Source organism: Aquila chrysaetos, chromosome 9, assembly GCF_900496995.4.
Source record: "Aquila chrysaetos chrysaetos chromosome 9, bAquChr1.4, whole genome shotgun sequence".
In the NCBI taxonomy this organism is placed as follows: Eukaryota; Metazoa; Chordata; class Aves; order Accipitriformes; family Accipitridae; genus Aquila; species Aquila chrysaetos.
Genome location: NC_044012.1, coordinates 7,619,724 through 7,639,010, shown reverse-complemented (window position 1 = coordinate 7,639,010; position 19,287 = coordinate 7,619,724). Strand labels below are relative to the sequence as shown.

The following is a 19,287-nucleotide window of genomic DNA, read 5'->3' as shown; positions in this document are numbered from 1 at the left end:
TCCAGTCAGAGCTGTTGACAGCTATTTTTTCACTCGCCTGAATCCTAAAATATCTTTTAAGAGGAAATTCACATGTAAAGGGAAAATGTGGCTAAGAAGCAAGAGGAGTGCTTGCAAATTAGCTAATCAAGACTTATGCTCATAGCTTTCTTGTTACCAAGAAACAGGAGAAAAGTGAACTCTCCCCTCACTCTCCCTGTGATTTTCAGTTCACATCTGGACTTCTAGCCACTGCCCTAATGAGCAAGGAGTCATATATATTACATGGGGATACAGCAGAGCAATGAGTTGATGATCATGTGGGAGCAGCTTTCCTTACCATTAGCTTTGTGCTGGATCAAGTATTGGCCTTTAAAGAACTTGCACGTTGAATTATCTCCTTTACAAACTCCACAAGCATCCAATACAGCTTTGGAACCAAGTCCATGATCACACCCTACTTGCTGCAACCAAAAGGCACAAGTGAAGGACTCAGACACAAGGGAATTTGAAGAAACAGCTGCATTTTCCATAAAGGAGTCAATTGCCCACTTAAAAAAATAGACATTAGGATTGTAAGAAATTTTATCTTACTTCACATATTCCATCAATGCAAACATCATATGTATTTGGAGAACACAGAGTTCCATCCTTCACTTTGCTGGACATTGCAAAGAAAAAGTCAAAGTCTTCAGCTGTGCAATACAATTTACATCTGTCTTCCTCTGGGGAAAAAACCCAACAAGACAAAAGAGAGGACAAGAAAGTATTAGCAGACCTGCAGCACAGTTTAAAAAAAAAAAAAAAGCACCTTGCTATTGTTTCTTCCTGCATCCTAGATGACAAGCTACAAGGATTAATTGTGTCTGGTGACATATTAGGACCCCAAGATGGGCAGAAATATAGCCAAATACAGTAGTTTATATTATGCTATTTTAAAAGAACATGTGGGTTTGACTGTCCACACATAGAATTAAGAATTCAAAACCAGTGTGAAAACATGCACATTGCATTAGCTCTGCTGATGTGGCCCTCATTTCAGTTCCACTGGTTCACAGTTTCAAATTTCATTTTTTATTAAGAGAAATGGGAGACTGTAATAATTTTATTTAATTTTTAGTTAAAATTTGAAAAAGATATAAGATGGCACAAATGATCAGTTCAGCTGAAAGTTAGGACTAGGGCCAGATTTTGCCCTAACAAAAGCACTTTTCCTCTAGAAAATCCCGACCATTATCAATCAAATTTCTTCTTACACAGAGATCGTGTGTTACGCTTATAAAGGGCTGATTAGTTCTACATAGACAAAAACAGTCTTGCAGTTGTAAATATTATCACAATTGCTGAAATACACAATTCTAATACAAATCATAAGTGCAACAAATAAAACAGCATAACAATTTTGAAGAACATGAAATTGGATTCAAAATAGTATCCTTTTATTCTTAACTAAGCAGCTGGATTTTCAGTAGTACTTTCTACAGAGGCAAGGCATCTGTAGCAATTTTGAAAACCAGATCATGTTTTCAGGACTGTAAATGTAGATCTTGGGGTAGATTTTGAAAAGCAGCTAAGAGGGTAAGGACAGGCATTTTCAAGTTCAGAGTCACTTGGGGACATCTTGCTTTTGAAAATTATGCCCTTTGTCCCTAATTTTAAGTTCCTATTTCTTTTACTAAACATGGCCCCTACCTTTAAAACCAATGTAGGCTACCTTAATTTCTATTAAACAAGATGCATTATTCTCCCTATTATACCACATCCATTGTTACATGCTGTGAAATCATATTGTTTCTTTCCTCTATTCACATTTGCTGTTAGGACATAGGTTTCTAAATAACCGTGAAAATGTCTGCAAAGACTTTTGAAGAAAATATAATCAGGCTATGAATGAAAGTTGCATGTATGTGTAAATGTGTGTGTGTGTGTATATATATAATCATACACTTATTATCATCAAAAGCAAGTTTTTAGAGGTGCTAAACGAAGCAGCTACAATGGGACATAATCCAGCCACTTTTATTCAAGTAGTAGCAATTGCAGCTACAAACTGTGCTTTCAAACTACAGAAAATATTTGTTGTGTCTGATCAAAATGAATACTGATTCAAAATATTTGCAAAATTAAGATGTGTAAAGTAAAAATAAACTTTGCTTGTACAAATGACAAGAAATAGTTATTGAGACCTGAACTTTATAAAGATCTCTTGGTAAAAGATGACTTTAAAAAATTTATGCCAGTACATTGTTTGTTTTTCCAATTCTCATGGGACTATACCAGCAGAAAAGTCAAAAGGTTGATTTATTGTTATGTTTGGAAATCTGAGAACGTTCCAAAGGAAGGAAGATTCTAGTAGTGTTATTGTGGGAGCTCGTATTTCCCATGCTGAAAAATCTGTGGAAATTGTTTTGTTTTGGTTTTACACTAACCAATATGTAATATAAAATGAAAGAGAGGGGTAGCAACAGCCAGGGAGTCATGCTAAGGACAGAGATTGAAATTCACAACCAAGATCAGTTCTGCATGTTCATACAGGCAGTATCTCACAGGAGGCCAGTTTCAACCATGCTAGAAAGCAAACACATCTCAAATAAGCCAACTGAATTACTATTTGCTTACATCAGGGTAATATTTGCCCAAAGAATATGGATGAATTACAGCTTATAGCTCACTTCCTGCAATTGTCTTTGTCCTTCAGAGCTGTGGCATAATTACCTTCCACTTTAGTATATGGCTTCCATTTGTAGTACCATCCCCGGAAAGGTTTGCTGTTGTATTCTGCACACTGCTGGGCACGGAAGTCCAAGCTATTTGCTGGACATGGCTGATTATTACAAAGTTGATAAATACGGCTGGAACCTTGGCAGAATTTGCCGCCATACTGTGGCCTAAAAAAAAGAAAAAAAATTCTTTTGCAAAACCTACTTTTCGTGTGATTGGCATGTTACATGAGTATGAGAGTACAGAGAAAATGAAAGGATATATTGTCTTAGGAAATCAGTTTTTCTTATATGGGCCATTAATTTTCATGGTTCCCAAAACCAAGCAAAGCAGTTGCCATGAATTATCTACTTGGATCACTGCAAACTCAGCAAAGATGCAACCATCTAGAGGTGAGTCATGTTTTCACTAATTTAAATTTATAGGGCTATTTTGTATTGGCTGATTTCAATCTTGTTATATACCTATTTTTGCTCTGCTGTAACCCAGGAATGAACATGTGCAAAGAATTACCTATCATCACAATAAGAGTTAATAAAGTATAACATAACACTGATCAAACATAAACAGAATGAATAATTACATTTGGTTGTTCATTTGTTTGTAAATAATTTTGAAAAAATGTACTTTTAAACAGTTAAAGGAAACAAGGACTGTGCATAGTTGTTCTGCTTTAGGAAAATGTTGGAATTCGTGGATAACTCCATGTCACCTGCACTTCAGCAGACCTTACCTGGGCATTTCCCTTAATTTTGGCCAGAATGAAGAGCATGCTCTATTAGTTTGCAAGTATCTTATGTTATCAGAATAATAGCTTTTTAACTATTTGGTCTATGCACATGACTGTAAAACAATGTCAAATGTAAGACTTGCTCTTTTTAAAGTGACTGAGAGGTCTCATAAGCTGCTGAGAAATGTATTCACTCAACTTCTGTATTCCTTATGGATCTGCATAGGAATTCACTGATGTTATTTTTGCAGTTTCACAATGCTCAGATATACATCTGCAAGTAGTGGGCCAAATGTTCAAAACACCAAATTCTAAGAACTGTTTGTTGTATTATACAATTTCTTGCATCAAGTGAAAAGAAATGTAACAATGCTGCACTTACACACATTTGTGTAACAATTTTAAAAAATTAGGGAACATACATACTTGGAAGACAAGCTATGATCTTTCAGTGGATGGCTTCCCCATGTTACACACACATTAAGGAAAAAAATCAGAATAATATAGAAGATACAGAATAATAATTATATATTAACTATCAATAATTAAGAATAATAGTATAAAAGATACAGTTGCAATGTATTGTTTGTTTAAATCTCTAAACACTATGTTATAACTATTCCCCATATCAAGTATCCCATTCAACTTCTCTTCACGTGCATCTGACTGGAGTAATGTGGAGGCAGCTTTGTGCAACATGGATGAGAAAATCCAGGTGCTTTTTCTGTTTGCTTTATTATAAATTTTAACCTTCATATGTCTAACCCTCTACCCAAGCTGCGGCGTGGTTTTATGTTTTGAATCAGCTTTGAATGTACACAATATCTGCCTTTTCCAGAATTCTGGGCTACGAAACAGCCTTTCAAAGGAAGAGGTGGAAACGCACCTGCTACTCTATTTAAAACTGGGTTAAACCATCAGCAAAATATGTTGTGGAAAAAACCCTAACTTCCACTGACTTTTCTTAAGGTCACCTACTAGCTACACTGACAGTGGGTATAACAGCGAAGGTCTTAAAAAGAATCAGATTTTCTGCCCTAGTTGGTGGCAATTCAGTCTGTGAAGGGTGGGGAGCATATGTAACATCAGTGAAGTCAGGGAGTATTTATGCTGACTTTGTGCAATTGGTGAGAGCTTTAAGGCAGCCAAACCGTTGGGTCCTTACTCAATTCTCTACAGACTTTCTTTACTGCTTCAGCACATGTATGATTTTTGACCTCCTTCAGCCCCAGACAACAAATCTGCTTTAGTGTAAGGAAAAGAAGCAACCTCCTTCCAAGTAAATGCCACCAAACAAGCACTATAATAGAATTATTTATGGCTAGATCGTGATTTCTAGCCACAGTCTTGCATTTGAGGATGGTATAAAATTCCACCAAACTAAGGGAGCACTGAAAGAGGCATTCTGTTTCCCAGCTCTGTTACAGCATTTTAATATTACAGTACACTCCCATTACTGAAACTGTTGGCCAGAGAATTATGGAAACTTCCCCACCTTCACTTTTTACCAACAAGATGTCAGTAAGAGTTAAGTAATTTACAGGAAACTAGATGTAGGTCTACTAAAACATTCCTGAGAAGACTATTATCTACACTGACAAAATCATGCTTTTATTGGTGACATTTATACCACCAGTAGATTTTGGTTTGACTGCCTACAGAAGCTCTGGTAGTATGACTGCGCTTAGAATGGAATGCTTTGCACAGAGGGTATTCCAATATTTCTGTAGTGATACAGTGCTCCTAATAGAAGTATCACCTAAACTTCATCCATCTGTGTACCTCCCCAGCGCTGGCATGCATAGGTAAAGATACCCGCGTGAATAGATGCTGTTAGAGCTGAGGCCTTGCTGAGCATAATTGGAAAAGGGAGAAATTTGGTGAGAAAGGCCAGTAAAAAAACAGTCTCCAAAGAATGATTTGTAAAAGGAGTATAAGTGCAAAGATATAAATACTCCACTTCCTATAAGACTCAAAGTGCTACAAGAGTAGCTTAAATCAATTCTGCAGTACCCTCTTAAGAACAGACTTCATGAACAATGAAAGTAAAATGGATACTAACTGCAATGCAACACAGAGAGTGAGAAATCCTGGAATTAATCTGATCGAGGAAAGTATTTTATGCATTACAAAGGGAATTAGACTCTGAAATTCTGGACTCCTATCTTTTCATGTTTTGTAATAATTTAAATTCAAGACAGAACATTTCTGCTCATATTATGAACATATGATAGTATCACAAAGTTAGACTATTGTATTCTGCATGAATTTGAAAGGTCTACAAGGTCTTTCACAATCTTCATTTTTAATTGGTATTTTAAATGGCATCATTACTTTGCATCAGTTTAAATCTGCATTGTCTGTAATCACTGTTACAGGTATTGTACAGAAAATATTAAAAAGACGTGTTCAAGCAATTTTGATTTAGTCTTTTGATTGCATACATGCCTAAAACTCCATTCGACTCTTACTGAACAATGCATTATTGTGAAGTGGGTAGGATTCAGTCCCACAGATATGATTTAGGTATTAATTTAAATCTCTCGGGCACTCTTCAGGTTATTTCCCAGCTAAACTATTAAATTATGTAATCTATTTCTATCTTGGAAAAGTACCTCAATTGTAAAATGTTGTGATGTATGAAAAACAGATCCATGAAATTACAGTGTGACAATTTACAGAACCATAATGATTTTAGCAAATCTCCATAGTTCTGTGTTCTACAGATGACCTCCATAGGTGTTTGTTAGTATGAATCGTACATAACTCCAGTGGTAATTCAGAAGCCATACCCAGAGCTGTTGGGGTATGGTCACAAGGTCTGTCTTAAAATTGTCAAGAGAAAGGGAATTGAATTGGTTGGATATTATTTGCAAGAGGAGAATTTCACATACAAACACAGGTAACGAGATTTTCATACGCAGCAGCCTGAATTTGTGTTCTTCACCTGTCTTTAAGCTTCTAATAAGACGTGTCACCTTTAAAATCACTGGAAACTTAGAAATCTCCCTCAATGTTCATAAGTCAGTTACTTTGAAAAATGGACTACTTATTTAAAAAAACCTCATTTTAGAGTCCAGTCAGTTCTTCAGAGATCCACACTGCTTGTCCTAATCTTTTACAGAAATACATTTTATTCTTTGTCATTCTCAAAATTTTGCTATGCAAAATCATCTATCAAGCTTTTGAACAAAATAAACATTAGCTCCTACACAAATCTGGATTAGGAAAAGTGAAATAAATATATTACATATGAAATAATATATGTACTGAAATATATAAACATCTGAAATATATTTCAGAAGTTCAAAAAGAAAGGAATCATTATTCTTTGTTTATGTGTAGTTACAGAGGTGAACAATGAACAGTGACTAGGTTATAAATCATTCCATGTGGTGTAACACTGAAAATGGATAGTATCATTTTTCTAATGATTCCACATTTATACAAAAGTGCTGTGATGGGAAATACAGCTACCTGGATATTTGTGCACTGTTGTGCGGATGAGTTATTTATAGTCCTGTCATTTCATCACTCTAACTCTGAGAGAGATTTATAGTATACTCTTTGTACTAACTGAATTATCACTAATGTAATAAGATTAAATTTAGTATAAACATGATCCAGTTCTGGTATCAAGTCTTACTTGGTTACATCAAGTCTTACTTTAATTAGAACAGATCACTCTGAATGCAAGTTTTAAATACATAATGCTACAATAAGAGACACCCTTCATGTTAAAAAGCTTCTGTTTGAAGACCATTGGAAGTCATTATCAGTTCTAATAGTGCACCAACCTGAAACATTTCAACTGCTGGACATTATTCTATCACATAGGGAGAGCAAGGGAAGGCTTATGAATAAATGCAAAGAACAATGTGCATACATACAAATTTAGCAGGCAAAACAGAGACCAAACTAGGAAGACCAAAATATATGTATGATGTGTAATTGAGACCCTGCACTCTCTTGCTAAATAGTTTAATAAAGGAAACTATCGAAGTAATTTTATTTATCAAAATACACTGAGAAACAACAGAAGAGGTTGAGAAAATGCTTTGCTATGGATCTGCAAAAATTGGCTTGACTGAGTGAGGGTAATAAAGACTATTTTAACTAACTCACATTTTCCTATAACATAGTATATGAAGCATGGATATTATTACTGCAGCACTGTATAGTAGGTGTGAGGCTTCTTTACAGCCTCATATAAACTGTGTCATATTTTCTCTGTTTTTTATTACTGCAGTTTAAATGCTGTTTTTATTGTGTGCAATGAAGAATACATGTGTCTATGCCTGTTGAAGTTGTGTATGAAATAAAACAGTGAAATCCTCTTTTTCTTGTAAGTTGAAATGAATTGAGTACTTGGGAAAGATGCTGGTCAGATAACACTTGACCTTTACTTTGAAATAGTATTGTAAGGAATAGTAGTATTTACAGTGATGAGACATTCACTAGAGGAAAATACCAGAAATGTTTCATGAGTTAGCGTACAATTCTAGGGTTCAGCAACTTCATTCTGACCTGTGAAACATAAAAGAATGCAAAGAACATGACAAACATACAAAGACATCTGTCTACAACCATTTTGAAATTGACTTTAAACATTTTTTGGTTTATTATCCTGGATAATATGATCTCATCAGAAGTCTTAATAGCTTTTAAGACCTTTTTCCCTTGCTTTTAAATAATTATGTGTGAATATGTCTGTATGGCATTTCATTACTTCTGCAGGTATTTGATAAAAGTTAGTGTCACAAAATAAATTGAGAAAGTTGGGCTGTAGATTTTCTAGTACTCTAGCAGTCTTCAGACAGCCATTACTTTCTAGTATGAGGACATATTTCTGTCTTCCAGCTACTGATTGGTCATATTGGACGTGAAAGAAAGGTCTCAGAAACATTTTCACATGTACTATTTCCCTACAGAAATGGACTCTTATTTTTTTTGTTGTTGTTCTAATAACATAAATAGTATAAAAATAATACCTTTTCATATCTATTTCTTACTTTGGATTATTGCAGTGTCTTTCTTGATATGTGACCCCACCTCCACAAGTGCGAGTACACTCTGACCACTCAGACCAGGCAGACCATTGGCCATTTACAGGCTTGGGTCCATGATCACCATATTTGACACACTGTCCTCTTCGACACCACTGCCAAAAGAATGCCAGAAAATATCCTATCAGTTAGTGGTACCTAGTAGATGCAAAAAAGAAAAAAATCCACATTTAAAAGCTCCGGTGCTTAACTGTAATAAACGTGAGGTCAGCCACCGAACTCAGTGAGATTGTTCACAGTAGGACAAGGACTCTGAAATAGGACATTGATCCACACAATCGTATAGATAAGTACTGTCCTAAAATTTGTCCAAGTTCTGAGTTGAAGATCTCTGAGGTACAAATTTTCAAAACTCTTCTCTTGGAAAGTGTCGTCTTGGTTTACTCTTCTCCAGAAAATCCATGTTAATTTATGGTCTTGTGCTATCAGAACCTCAAAACTTCCCATGTAATTTAAAAATAGTCTGCTAAAATTCTGCTAAAATTTCTGTCTTTTATCATTCAATTATGAAATAGTGAACAAAAAGAAAAAGCAAAATAGATCATTTGTCAGTAACTGGAAAAATCGAAACAATATTCTACTGGAAGAAACATTACAGCAAAAGAAAATATTTGGCGTAAGTATAGATGAGCGTAAATTAGAAGGTTCAACTAAAACAAATAACCATGCTCTTTTAGTAGTGATCACTGATGATAACATGCATAATGGCCTTAGTCTGTAGAGCAAATATTATGGCTTAAGGAGTGTTTGTATCAGAGTGGAATTGGAAGCCTTGATCTAACTTCTGTTATAATTAATGGATTTTCATACTGATTTAGATTTGCCAGATGTATCTTACTCCGTAACTCGATGGGAGATGCATCACTCCCTACCATCAGATAGGTGCCACTGTGAGTACCAGTCCTGACTATGTATTGCAATGCAGTCGTTTATAGAGCAATCTGGAAGTCCGTGATAGCAAACCTAGAGGGATCTGGATAAAACTGGTTTTGACAGGAGCTGGTATTTGACCCAATACAGTCTAAAAACAAGTTAGAGTGATGATGTCCTATTTATAAAACAACTTACCATACTTATACCACAAGCTGTTCCTTCTGCTGCTGGCATGAACTTTGTCTCGCACCTATGACCCACTTTGTGACACCAGAGAGATTTGCATATATCCTGAAAAGAAAAAAGTACTCGCTGTAGTACTCATAATTCCCATTATTTCCTGGTGTTTAGAAAGACTGACAAATGATACATGCCTTTGCTACCTTAAAAGCCATATAAATAAAACCTTTTCTGAATTTAGAAAAGCCAAGGTTTAAGATTCATAGGACAGCCATAGCCTGTATATTGCCTTCTTGTTTATGCACCATTTCACTATATATTTTTTAAAACTTTTTTGAGTGTGAGATTATAATAGAATAAAAACAGTGTTAAAAAGTTCAAGGCTAAAATTTCATCACGTCTGCAGGGACTATAATACTGTGAAGAAACTAGATTTTCTAAAGCACAGGAGGTATCTGGAAACACAGTCTCTTTGCAGTGCTGTTCACTCTCTCTTCTTTGTTTCTTAGCTGTAGAAGAAACACAGCTGCCATCACGTGATAAATGTGGTTAGTATAAAATAAATCAAAATACTCCAGGATACTAACAGGAGTCAAAGAAATGAAAATACTTCTTTTCAGAATGAGCACTACAGATTATTTAATAAAATGTCTTCTCTGAAGAGATCAGCAAGGAGTGTAGCAGTCACTAAAATAATGGGTTAATCTAAATTAATCCTTCATCACAAAGTCAAGACTAACTATAAATTACATTTTTATTGTTCTAAAATAACCCTACAGATCTTTTCCAGACTTTGCTGTCAATGCATAAGAGTAGAACAAAACACAAGAAACTTAGTCCTTTATCCCACATGCCACACCCCATGCAAGTTTTGATCAAAACTCTACTGCCTGCTAATTTCCCTTAGCATAATAGGCAAGGGCTCATGGGTCTTATATATTCAACTGCACTCCTTATGACTCCTGGAAAGAACACACTTCCTTCTGAAACTCCCTTGGGGCTGTGATATTCCTCAAAAGAGGCCAGTACCTTCAAAGCAAATTGCCAAGCAAGATAAGGTAGAGAAATAGCCCAGGCCTCGGAAGAACACTGTATTATTTGTACTCATTTAGTGTACTGCAGTTCTCTAATGTCATTTTAACTTTTTAAAAGTATATCAATAGGTACCTTTACAAAGCTGAGGTTGCACAGTTTTGCTTTCATTCCAAATTGCCATTTGCACTGGGTATCAGCATCATAGATCTGCCCTGGCAGTTTGTCAGGGTATTTATACTGTCCTGTTTGCTTAGGTTCATCAATCAGGCAGGCAGCTTGAGCTGTACTATAATGAGAATGTATATTAATCATGACTATGATCTTTATATCAAAATATTTTAATCTGCTACAGACCAGCAAAACACATATTATGGTATACAGTACCTTTAACCATCTTTAAAGGTATGGACTGAAAAGAGAGTATCTCTTGCAGGAGCCAAAAGATCTTGACATGTTGTTGGTAGCCTGACCTGCAAAGTTTTAAGCAAGCAGGAATTTCCAGGCTTTGGGACTGTTGTGACAACAAGAAAGAACGATGTCAAATTCTCTTTCTCCTTTTATTCCTGTGTAACCAAGAGCAAGGTGATCTAGTCTGCTTCTTTCCCTTAAATGGATTCCCAAAATCAGGAAACAACAGGGACACTGTCTCATTTCAGCGTTCGCTTTGTGTGGATTGACAAACAGAAGGCTGTTGCAGCTTGTGTGCTTTGGGTTGGCTGTGTCCAGCTTAAGACTGAAGGCACCCTATGGTCTACTTTTTCTCCTTTATATTGCTTGAGAACCCATGTATACAGAAGGTCAGTCTATGCTGGATTTATCTTCCAAGATACTCTTAAGATACTAACTTGGAATTCAAGGATCAGATCCACAGAACTATCTAGCTGCTTGATTCTCACTCTAAGGAATTAACATCTAAAATGCCTGTATTGGATCTGGGTCTTAGTACCGCCTACACATTTTTTAGTAATCATGTATAGTCTACCCATGTATGACAAAAAAAAATAAAAGGGAATTTGTACAGGAAAGGACTGCAATTCTGATGACATTAAACATAGACCAGAAAACAGTTCCTTTAAAAGCATCACTGAGTAATGCCAACATGATGGAGAAATAATTGGCAACTTTCTCTTTTTCCTTCTTTTCCCCCCCTAGAAACAGTATATGAAAAATGTAAAATGTCCTTATTCATGACATGAGTTAGATCAAGAGAGAAACTCCAGTGAGAAAGGCCACTAATGTTAATTTACATTTTGTAATGACTTTGGTACCACTGTGTCTGCCCTCTTTTGTGTTCACTTCCTACTAATTCTCTAATAAACTTAGCTGCTGACAGGAATGCCTGGGAAAGAATGATATGCCAGTCATTACTGCAGGATATTCATGGAGGCTGAAATTCATTCTTTTGAAACAAGGCAGGACAAAAACACTTACATGCCCTACCATCTATATGCTTCTTAAGTTCATGTGTGGGGGCTCAAATAGTACATTGGTTTAAGCACATTTTAAAAGAGGTGAATTTCACACTGAAGTAATTTTTATGTCTGTTCAAGAATTCAAGCCCAGTTACTAAAGATACATTCCCTGGCACTGGCCCAGATTTACATCTGACCTACCTGAGAAATTTGTTGAGATACTGCCTGCTGCATACAGACCAAGAAAACACTCCATTGTTTCCTGTGAGTGTGGGAGACATAATATTACCCTCAGCTTTTCTACAAGGATTTCCTTCTCCATCATGAATCATACCAAAGCTGAAAAGAGAACCAAGCGTTAGAGTGAAAATCTAGATTAATCAGAAGCAAACGAAATTTGGGGCAGAAGAAACACTTTCTGGGTAACAGCTCTATGCTTGAACTCCACAGGGAATGTGGAATTCATCCCTTTCATTCCAAAGGGATGAAAACATGCACCATACAAATGACTATTAGTATGAAACAAACTCCAATTAATAGCATTCAAATTTTATTGTCATCATACACTTGTCTGGTGAGAAAAAGATAGTCAAGTTTCAAGAAAGACCCATACTGGTAATGCACAGGAGCTCTGCAATGTGACCTAATGACAAGACACTGGCACAAAAGTACCAGAGTTGCAGACTGTGTCAGAATTTTTACAGTTTAACCATTTCTCTTTCCTGAAGGAGAAATGTTTTGTGGTGACATGGATGGAAGTAGTGGATCTTATGTTCAGTCACACTTGTACTTGCCTGTAAATCTATCAGCTTAAAACATGCATGCAGTCTGAGCCTTTCTTTGCTTTAGTGATAATGCCTATTAACATGAATGGCGTGGAGATCAGAATCCAGGGAAATATCGGTGTTACACAGCTGTAAGAATATAACATAACTGTTCTCCTAATAGGAGGGAAGAACTACATAGCCACAGTCAATCTGTAGCAAAAGAAGTGGGATTGAATGAATAGAATACAAGGTATGAATATAAAAATGTGATTCTTTTTGTAATTTTGGCCACTGACTTGCTATATTATCTCAGGCAAATCACTTTCTGTTCCTTGCCTTTGTTATACACTGTCACTTACTTTGTCTAGACTATAACCTCTTTAGTGGGAATACTGCCTGTTACCAGGTGCTTTGCTCAGTCTGCAGCACCAAGAGGCCCTGCTTTCACTAGGAGAGGTGTTAGGATAATATAAAGAATAATAAGTCATAATAAAAACCACGTTAAAAAATGATAAATTATGTGGAGTTTATGGATATGATAAAGATAATTTTCAGGTTTTTCCTTTTCACTGTTTTATATTTACTCCTTGTATGGGACATCTGTGAATATCAATGTGTTTTGAATAGAAATTTCATAATCTGTTACTTCAACATTGTAGTACATTGGCAAATTTATGAATGTAATCTGTGCATGTGCAGGGAATATCTAATTTACTGCACTCGATCCTCTACTGTTATAAATCATTGCAGGCTCATCAGAGTTACTGCATGTGTTGCCACCAGCTGAGGCTCCAAACTTGCTAAAATATATGGCTCCTTCTATAAATGGACAAAAAAAGTCCCAACTGAGCTAGTATTTTAGAATCCTTTACAAAATACTAACTTTTTTTACATGCATTGCAGCCAAAGAATCCAGTTTATATACCCACTGACACAATGGGCTCTGAATTCCCTAAGGAACTGCTAAGCTTTGAGGTAAAAACACAAACTACTTAAAGAAAACCATAAAAATGTGTAACAACTGAAGCTACTCAGTGGATCACAGAGCGTGATGTATACAGTATACAATATTCTCCTACTATGAAATCCTTAGGTTAATATATTCACAGTGGACCTCAGCACCTCCAAGGCTGTCACAGGTATTTTTTTCTTCCAGGAATCTCTGTACCACAGAGACCAAATTCTGTTTTCTTACATCACATACTAGATAGTTTTAGGAACATGAACACGAACAAATGATGAAGACATTTTGTATCTGGCACAGATTTCTTCCAGGAGATAACATGCATTTTATTAGACAGGAGTATGGAAGTATACCAAAGAAAGGCTGAATAATATCAGAATCAAAGGCAGTGGTGAAAAAGATAAAAAAAAAACAACATTAAAAAATTTCCAAACATAATCTCTCAAAGCAAAGTAGAAAATAAACAGGAAGGAAGGCCATCAAGAGGCAAAAGGGGATAATTCTTGAAAAATAAGCTATGGGCCTGATTCTCTCCTAATATTGATCGAAGGGCCTTAAAAATGTACTGAGGTCAGTGAAATTGCATTAGTGTGAGAGGACGATCAAACAATCTATATTTTACATGTTTGGTCCCATTGAAAGTGTTGGCACAATTCCCACAGGCTTCCCTGGTAGCTGGATTATTCTTTAATTCCTTGCTTCCCTTCAGATGTACAGAAACCTGTGAAAGGGTCACTCATGTAGACATTAGGTCATAGTATATACTGTAGAGCATATTTGTACAATGAAAACAAAATAGTCCTGATTCAGTCATGCAGAATCGGAAGGATTCATGCTTTGACCAAACAGCAGATACAGTACCACTGCTTTTCAAAGATACTCTGTGCAGTAACGTTGCTGCACAAAATAAAGATCCTATGCTCATGTTTTTTCTGACCCTTGATGTCAGGTTTGTACCACATAGAGAAACTATGCTTCTATACTGCCAGTGGTTAGACAGACTCCAGCTCGAGCTATGTTAAAACTGAAAATCAAAACCATGCAAAAAGTTGTAAAAAAGTAATTCAAAATGATTTGGGAAAAAAACCCAGGAGAGCAAAACCTAATCATCTTTAGATTTAATTCAACAATTCAGAGAATATCTGAAGCTCCATGGAAGATTATTACTGATTTTGTTTGAGAGACAGCAGGTTCTTAGGAAAATTACAGTCTTATTACCATAGAAATCAAATGGAAATCCAATGGATATAGATACAGAAAGGCAGAAACCACCACAAAGGTTGGTTTTAACTAAATCACACATTAAATAGGTAGAGAGAACAAAGGACAGGTTGAATGGAATGAATGGCTCCCAGATCCTATAAATCACCGTGTCTTCTCGGAAAGAGACCTCTAAGAGACTCAGAGAGATCACTTCTCCATACTGTAAGCTGCAGTGTCCTTTCTCTTTTTGGAGCAACTACACTGATACTAGAATCAATTTATCTACCAGAACGTGGTAGCAGTGTGGGAAGCTTGTAGATTATTATTGTCAGCTTTCACTGTTTGATCTGGTTATTACCTGGAATATATAAAATGTCAAAAAAAAAAAAAAAAAAAGGGAAGCACCCTGGGCAGCTGATTCACTATTTCATGCTAAAGGACACACCTCTGAGTGAAGAGTCTTGACTCTGTTTGGCCTAAAATTGCCTATAGCTTCCCATCAAATCAGAAACAGCTGTGAGGCACGCACCTGTATCAGAATAAGGTCCTTTCACCTGTGGCAGCAAAATCGACCAAAATCCCTCAGTGATTATTTTTATGATTGTTGAAGAGATGATATTTAATAAGGCCAATGCATTCGGTGGATGCTGTATATATTCTAATCATTATATAGCTCTCTATAAATGATCCATATTTAACTGATTTATATTAACTAGTGCTACGTTTCCATTCACTTACATGTTTGTTCATAGAAGGAGCATGTAAGACTCATGAAACTTACTTGTGTCCTGATTCATGAGCAATTGTAAAAGCCAGTCCAAGGCCTGTATCTTCATTAATGGTGCAACTACGGTATTTGCTGCACATGCCACTGATAGGTGCAAATCCTGAAGGAAGGAAGCAGTAGAATAGCTTGTTCCTCTACAGAATTCCAAATACATATATCATCCGCACTGGTCCTAATAACCCAGTCTATTGTGGTGCATGAAGATGGTTGTCTACTTCATCAGGTTTATCATGGAGGAATTATAGCAGGCTTTTATTTGACAATAAAGGGATTCCTGTATAAATAGTATAAATCAAACCTAAGCTCCCAAAATACACTTTACTTGTAAAGATTATTCTTTCCCCTCCTCACGCCTTTACTGCTCCCAAATCAGGGAGAAATCCCATTCAAAAAGGGCAAGTAGTCACAAGAAGAAAAAAAAAAAATCAGAGTGGCTCAGAAATACTCTTAAAATCAAAAATACTCCTTGAAGAGCTGACAATCCAAAAGGATGTCTTCAGATAGCTTATTTTGCCACTTTTTCTGGGGCAATGATACCAGTAATACTCTTTTTCTTTTAGGTACCTCAAAGACAAGAATGTAGAAATAATGCTGTTCTTTCCTCTTCAAGAAGGCTAACATTATGTGCAAAAATGGGCTTCTTTATTTTAAAATATTTCAGTCTCTCTGAATCAAGATGCTGCTGTTGACACCCACAAGTTTATCAGAATGTGTTTTCATATCATACCTAAAGTATCACAGGGCTCATTTTTCCAAGAGCAGATATCAAAACCCGTAAGCAAGATGGCATGGTCATGGCGCTTTCCATTCTTCCCAACCAGAGCAGATTGCCATTGACAAAAGCTGTTCAGTGACTGGTCCGCATGGTGGTTAATCAGTAATCCACCCTGTAGATATTTCACAGACAGAGAAATAAGGTGCTTCCATCAGTACTTGAGAAAGGTGATTGAAAGAATAAGAGTTGGTTAGGGAAAAGGGAATTACTTTTTCGTATTTGTTCTACATAAACTTATGTATTCCCACGTTGACTGTCTGTGATGCCTGATGCAGTTGATGAGTGAATCTATTACAACTGTAAAATAAAACTGCACCTCTCCCCAGACACAGAGATATTTTCAAAGCCAGTGGTTAGAATTACAGTGTACAAATGTATTTGACTCCTGATAAAGCTGGACACTAAACCATTTTCAATCTTGTGATTAAAATGTTTGGAGATTTCTGTGGAGGAAAAATATTATCCAAGTAGATCAACCCATCACAAATTTCTTTTCATCAAAAGAGGTTTTGTCTTCTTTTGTCTCAGCACCCTTGCCAAAAGAATTGGCTCCACTCCCAGCTTTTGTTACATGCTATCTTCTATTTGGGACTTTTGACTCCTTCCCCCTTCCGATCATCACATCCTGGAAAGCCCAGTTCAAAACCTTTTTATTTATTTAAATACTTCTTAAGTAGATTTCTCATTCCAGCCATTTCTCTTCAAGAAAATGCTGGAAATTGTTAAGTTTTACCTTACTGGAAGCATGTCAATGTTTCTAAAGAACATTTATATGAAATGAAGGTTTTAGTATCAAAAACTGAGAAGCAGTGAAATGCAGAAAGTCTGATTTTGGAAGTTTTTGTGATTTTAGTCTTCTTCTCATGCTTTATGTCTGATATCCTCTAATGAAAGTTCATGCACATAACATGGGAACACCCAATGCTCCCTGTGAACAGCAGCAAAAGAAGTATACCACACAAAAATTCTGACACAACTTACAGGCTCATGTTCCAAAAGAAGAAGGCTCACAATGATAATGTTTATATCACTTCCAATTGTTCCATCTTTAAATAGACTAGAGACCTGCAACAATTATTGAAGAGGAAATATCACCTACATGTATAATTTTTTTTTTAATAGACTAAACATATGTATTGAGTTATTGCATTGGGCATCAATTTTCAGTACAAATTAATGGAGTTATATACCTTATAGGATTAATCCAAAAGAGCTTAACCCAGAAGAATTATGCCCCAAACCACTACACTTATTCAAAAAACTTGGAAACCTTCTATTTATTTCAGTGGGCTTTGTTCTGTCCTTGGTCTCCTGGATCAAGTGTAATCAAGTTCAAAGTTCAAGTTTTGTAGTACTAAACTAAAGAGCAAAGCCACAAAGGAAAACATATTTCTAGTTAAATTATATTATTTTTCTCAAAATAAATTTGTGCTTTCTCAAATAAATTTTTGTTTCAAGGAGAGACATCAGACAAAACAGACTAAGATTCAGGATACCAAATGAAATGAAAGTTTCAATTTCAGAGTATCTGCCTTTTTTGTACTACACAAGAAGTATTTTAAAATTTAACATTTGAAATATTTCCCCCCTTTTTTTTTTTTACCCTACAGTACTGTTGCCAGAGCTGTGATAATCGAGGTGTATTTTTTTAAAGAGCGTTTTGATGTAAGTAATACATTAGATGAGGCTTGAAGAAAGGCTTGTGTAAGGTGCCCCTGCTCTTTTTGGTGTCACTACTTGTCTAATGAAATATCCTACTCTGACATAACAATATTCCACAGGGAAGACATACTTCAGTTATACCACACCTTACCATATTCATAACTGTTAAGATGTACGTTGTTACATTTTCCTTGCCATGTTTCTCCAACATTCTTTTATCTGCCACAACAAGGGTTTCAACATTTAGACTTCCATTTTTCTGAATTTTAGCAGATGATCTTTTGAACCTTGCAGAAGTCCCATATTCATCTGAGCGAATGTATGTCTCTTCTGTGGGTGGCTTAGGTGCATCTAAAAGGAAATAAAACTCAGTTTTGGAAAAGGTTCAGATCACCCATGAACAGTTTCATTGGAAGAAGAACTATCACAGGTTTAGATTATTTTTACAGCATGTGATTTAATACTTATGGCTAAGTTCTTGTATATTTATCAAAAAAGACCTGATTCATTCCTGAGGGAAGGATGGCTACAGGGAGAGAAGAAAATGGGAGAACCACATTCGTATGCAATAAGCAGTTTAAAACAGGGAATTAATCTAATAAAATGGTAGCATCTGTGGCAAAAAATACACAGAGAATTTTTAGCAGAATTTCTACATTTTTCCTGTCCTTTTGATAACTTGCTGAGGTGTTTGGCATGTGCTACTTACATAGCAGTTGCTAAAAAAATCTTTTCCACAACAGATGTCCACCGTCAGTACAGAAAGCAGACACACACCACAAGTAAAATCCCTGCCAGCCTGCTATTGTGATTGACATTGGCTTTCTATGCAAATTTGCCACTGAGATTATTCCTGCTGGGAACATATTTATTTAGTATAGGGAAACATCAGGCAACAGCAAGGAGGCCTAGACAACAGGATATGTGCAGCCAGCCCACAGCCCAATGCCAGGGTGCACTTTTTCCCTCTGCACTTGCGTAGCATGGTCAATGGCACGGTTAGAGAATGGTCTCTAGAGAGATGGTAAATGGGAAAAGAAATCTATGTCCTACACCCTATAATGCTCCTGTTATTCATAGCTTCTTTTGTATAAACCTACACTGCCTTTGCATCAAGAATTAAGTCGAAAGCC

General features: G+C 36.1%; 1 protein-coding gene across 3 annotated transcripts in view; it reads right to left on the bottom strand.

Annotated features, from left to right (window-relative positions):
* Positions 1-19,287, bottom strand: part of ADAMTS18 (ADAM metallopeptidase with thrombospondin type 1 motif 18) — an 80,172-nt gene that overhangs the window by 28,840 nt on the left and 32,045 nt on the right. For all 3 annotated transcript variants that reach the window (XM_030026453.2, XM_030026454.1, XM_030026452.1), the window contains exons 5-15: positions 18,306-18,505; positions 17,474-17,557; positions 16,445-16,604; positions 15,712-15,817; positions 12,198-12,335; positions 10,717-10,870; positions 9,565-9,660; positions 8,443-8,591; positions 2,695-2,867; positions 574-704; positions 320-443 (exon numbers count right to left, since the gene is read on the bottom strand). In XM_030026453.2, coding sequence (XP_029882313.2) covers positions 320-443; positions 574-704; positions 2,695-2,867; positions 8,443-8,591; positions 9,565-9,660; positions 10,717-10,870; positions 12,198-12,335; positions 15,712-15,817; positions 16,445-16,604; positions 17,474-17,557; positions 18,306-18,505 — 1,515 coding nt within the window. The remainder of the gene's footprint in view (positions 1-319; positions 444-573; positions 705-2,694; positions 2,868-8,442; positions 8,592-9,564; positions 9,661-10,716; positions 10,871-12,197; positions 12,336-15,711; positions 15,818-16,444; positions 16,605-17,473; positions 17,558-18,305; positions 18,506-19,287) is intronic.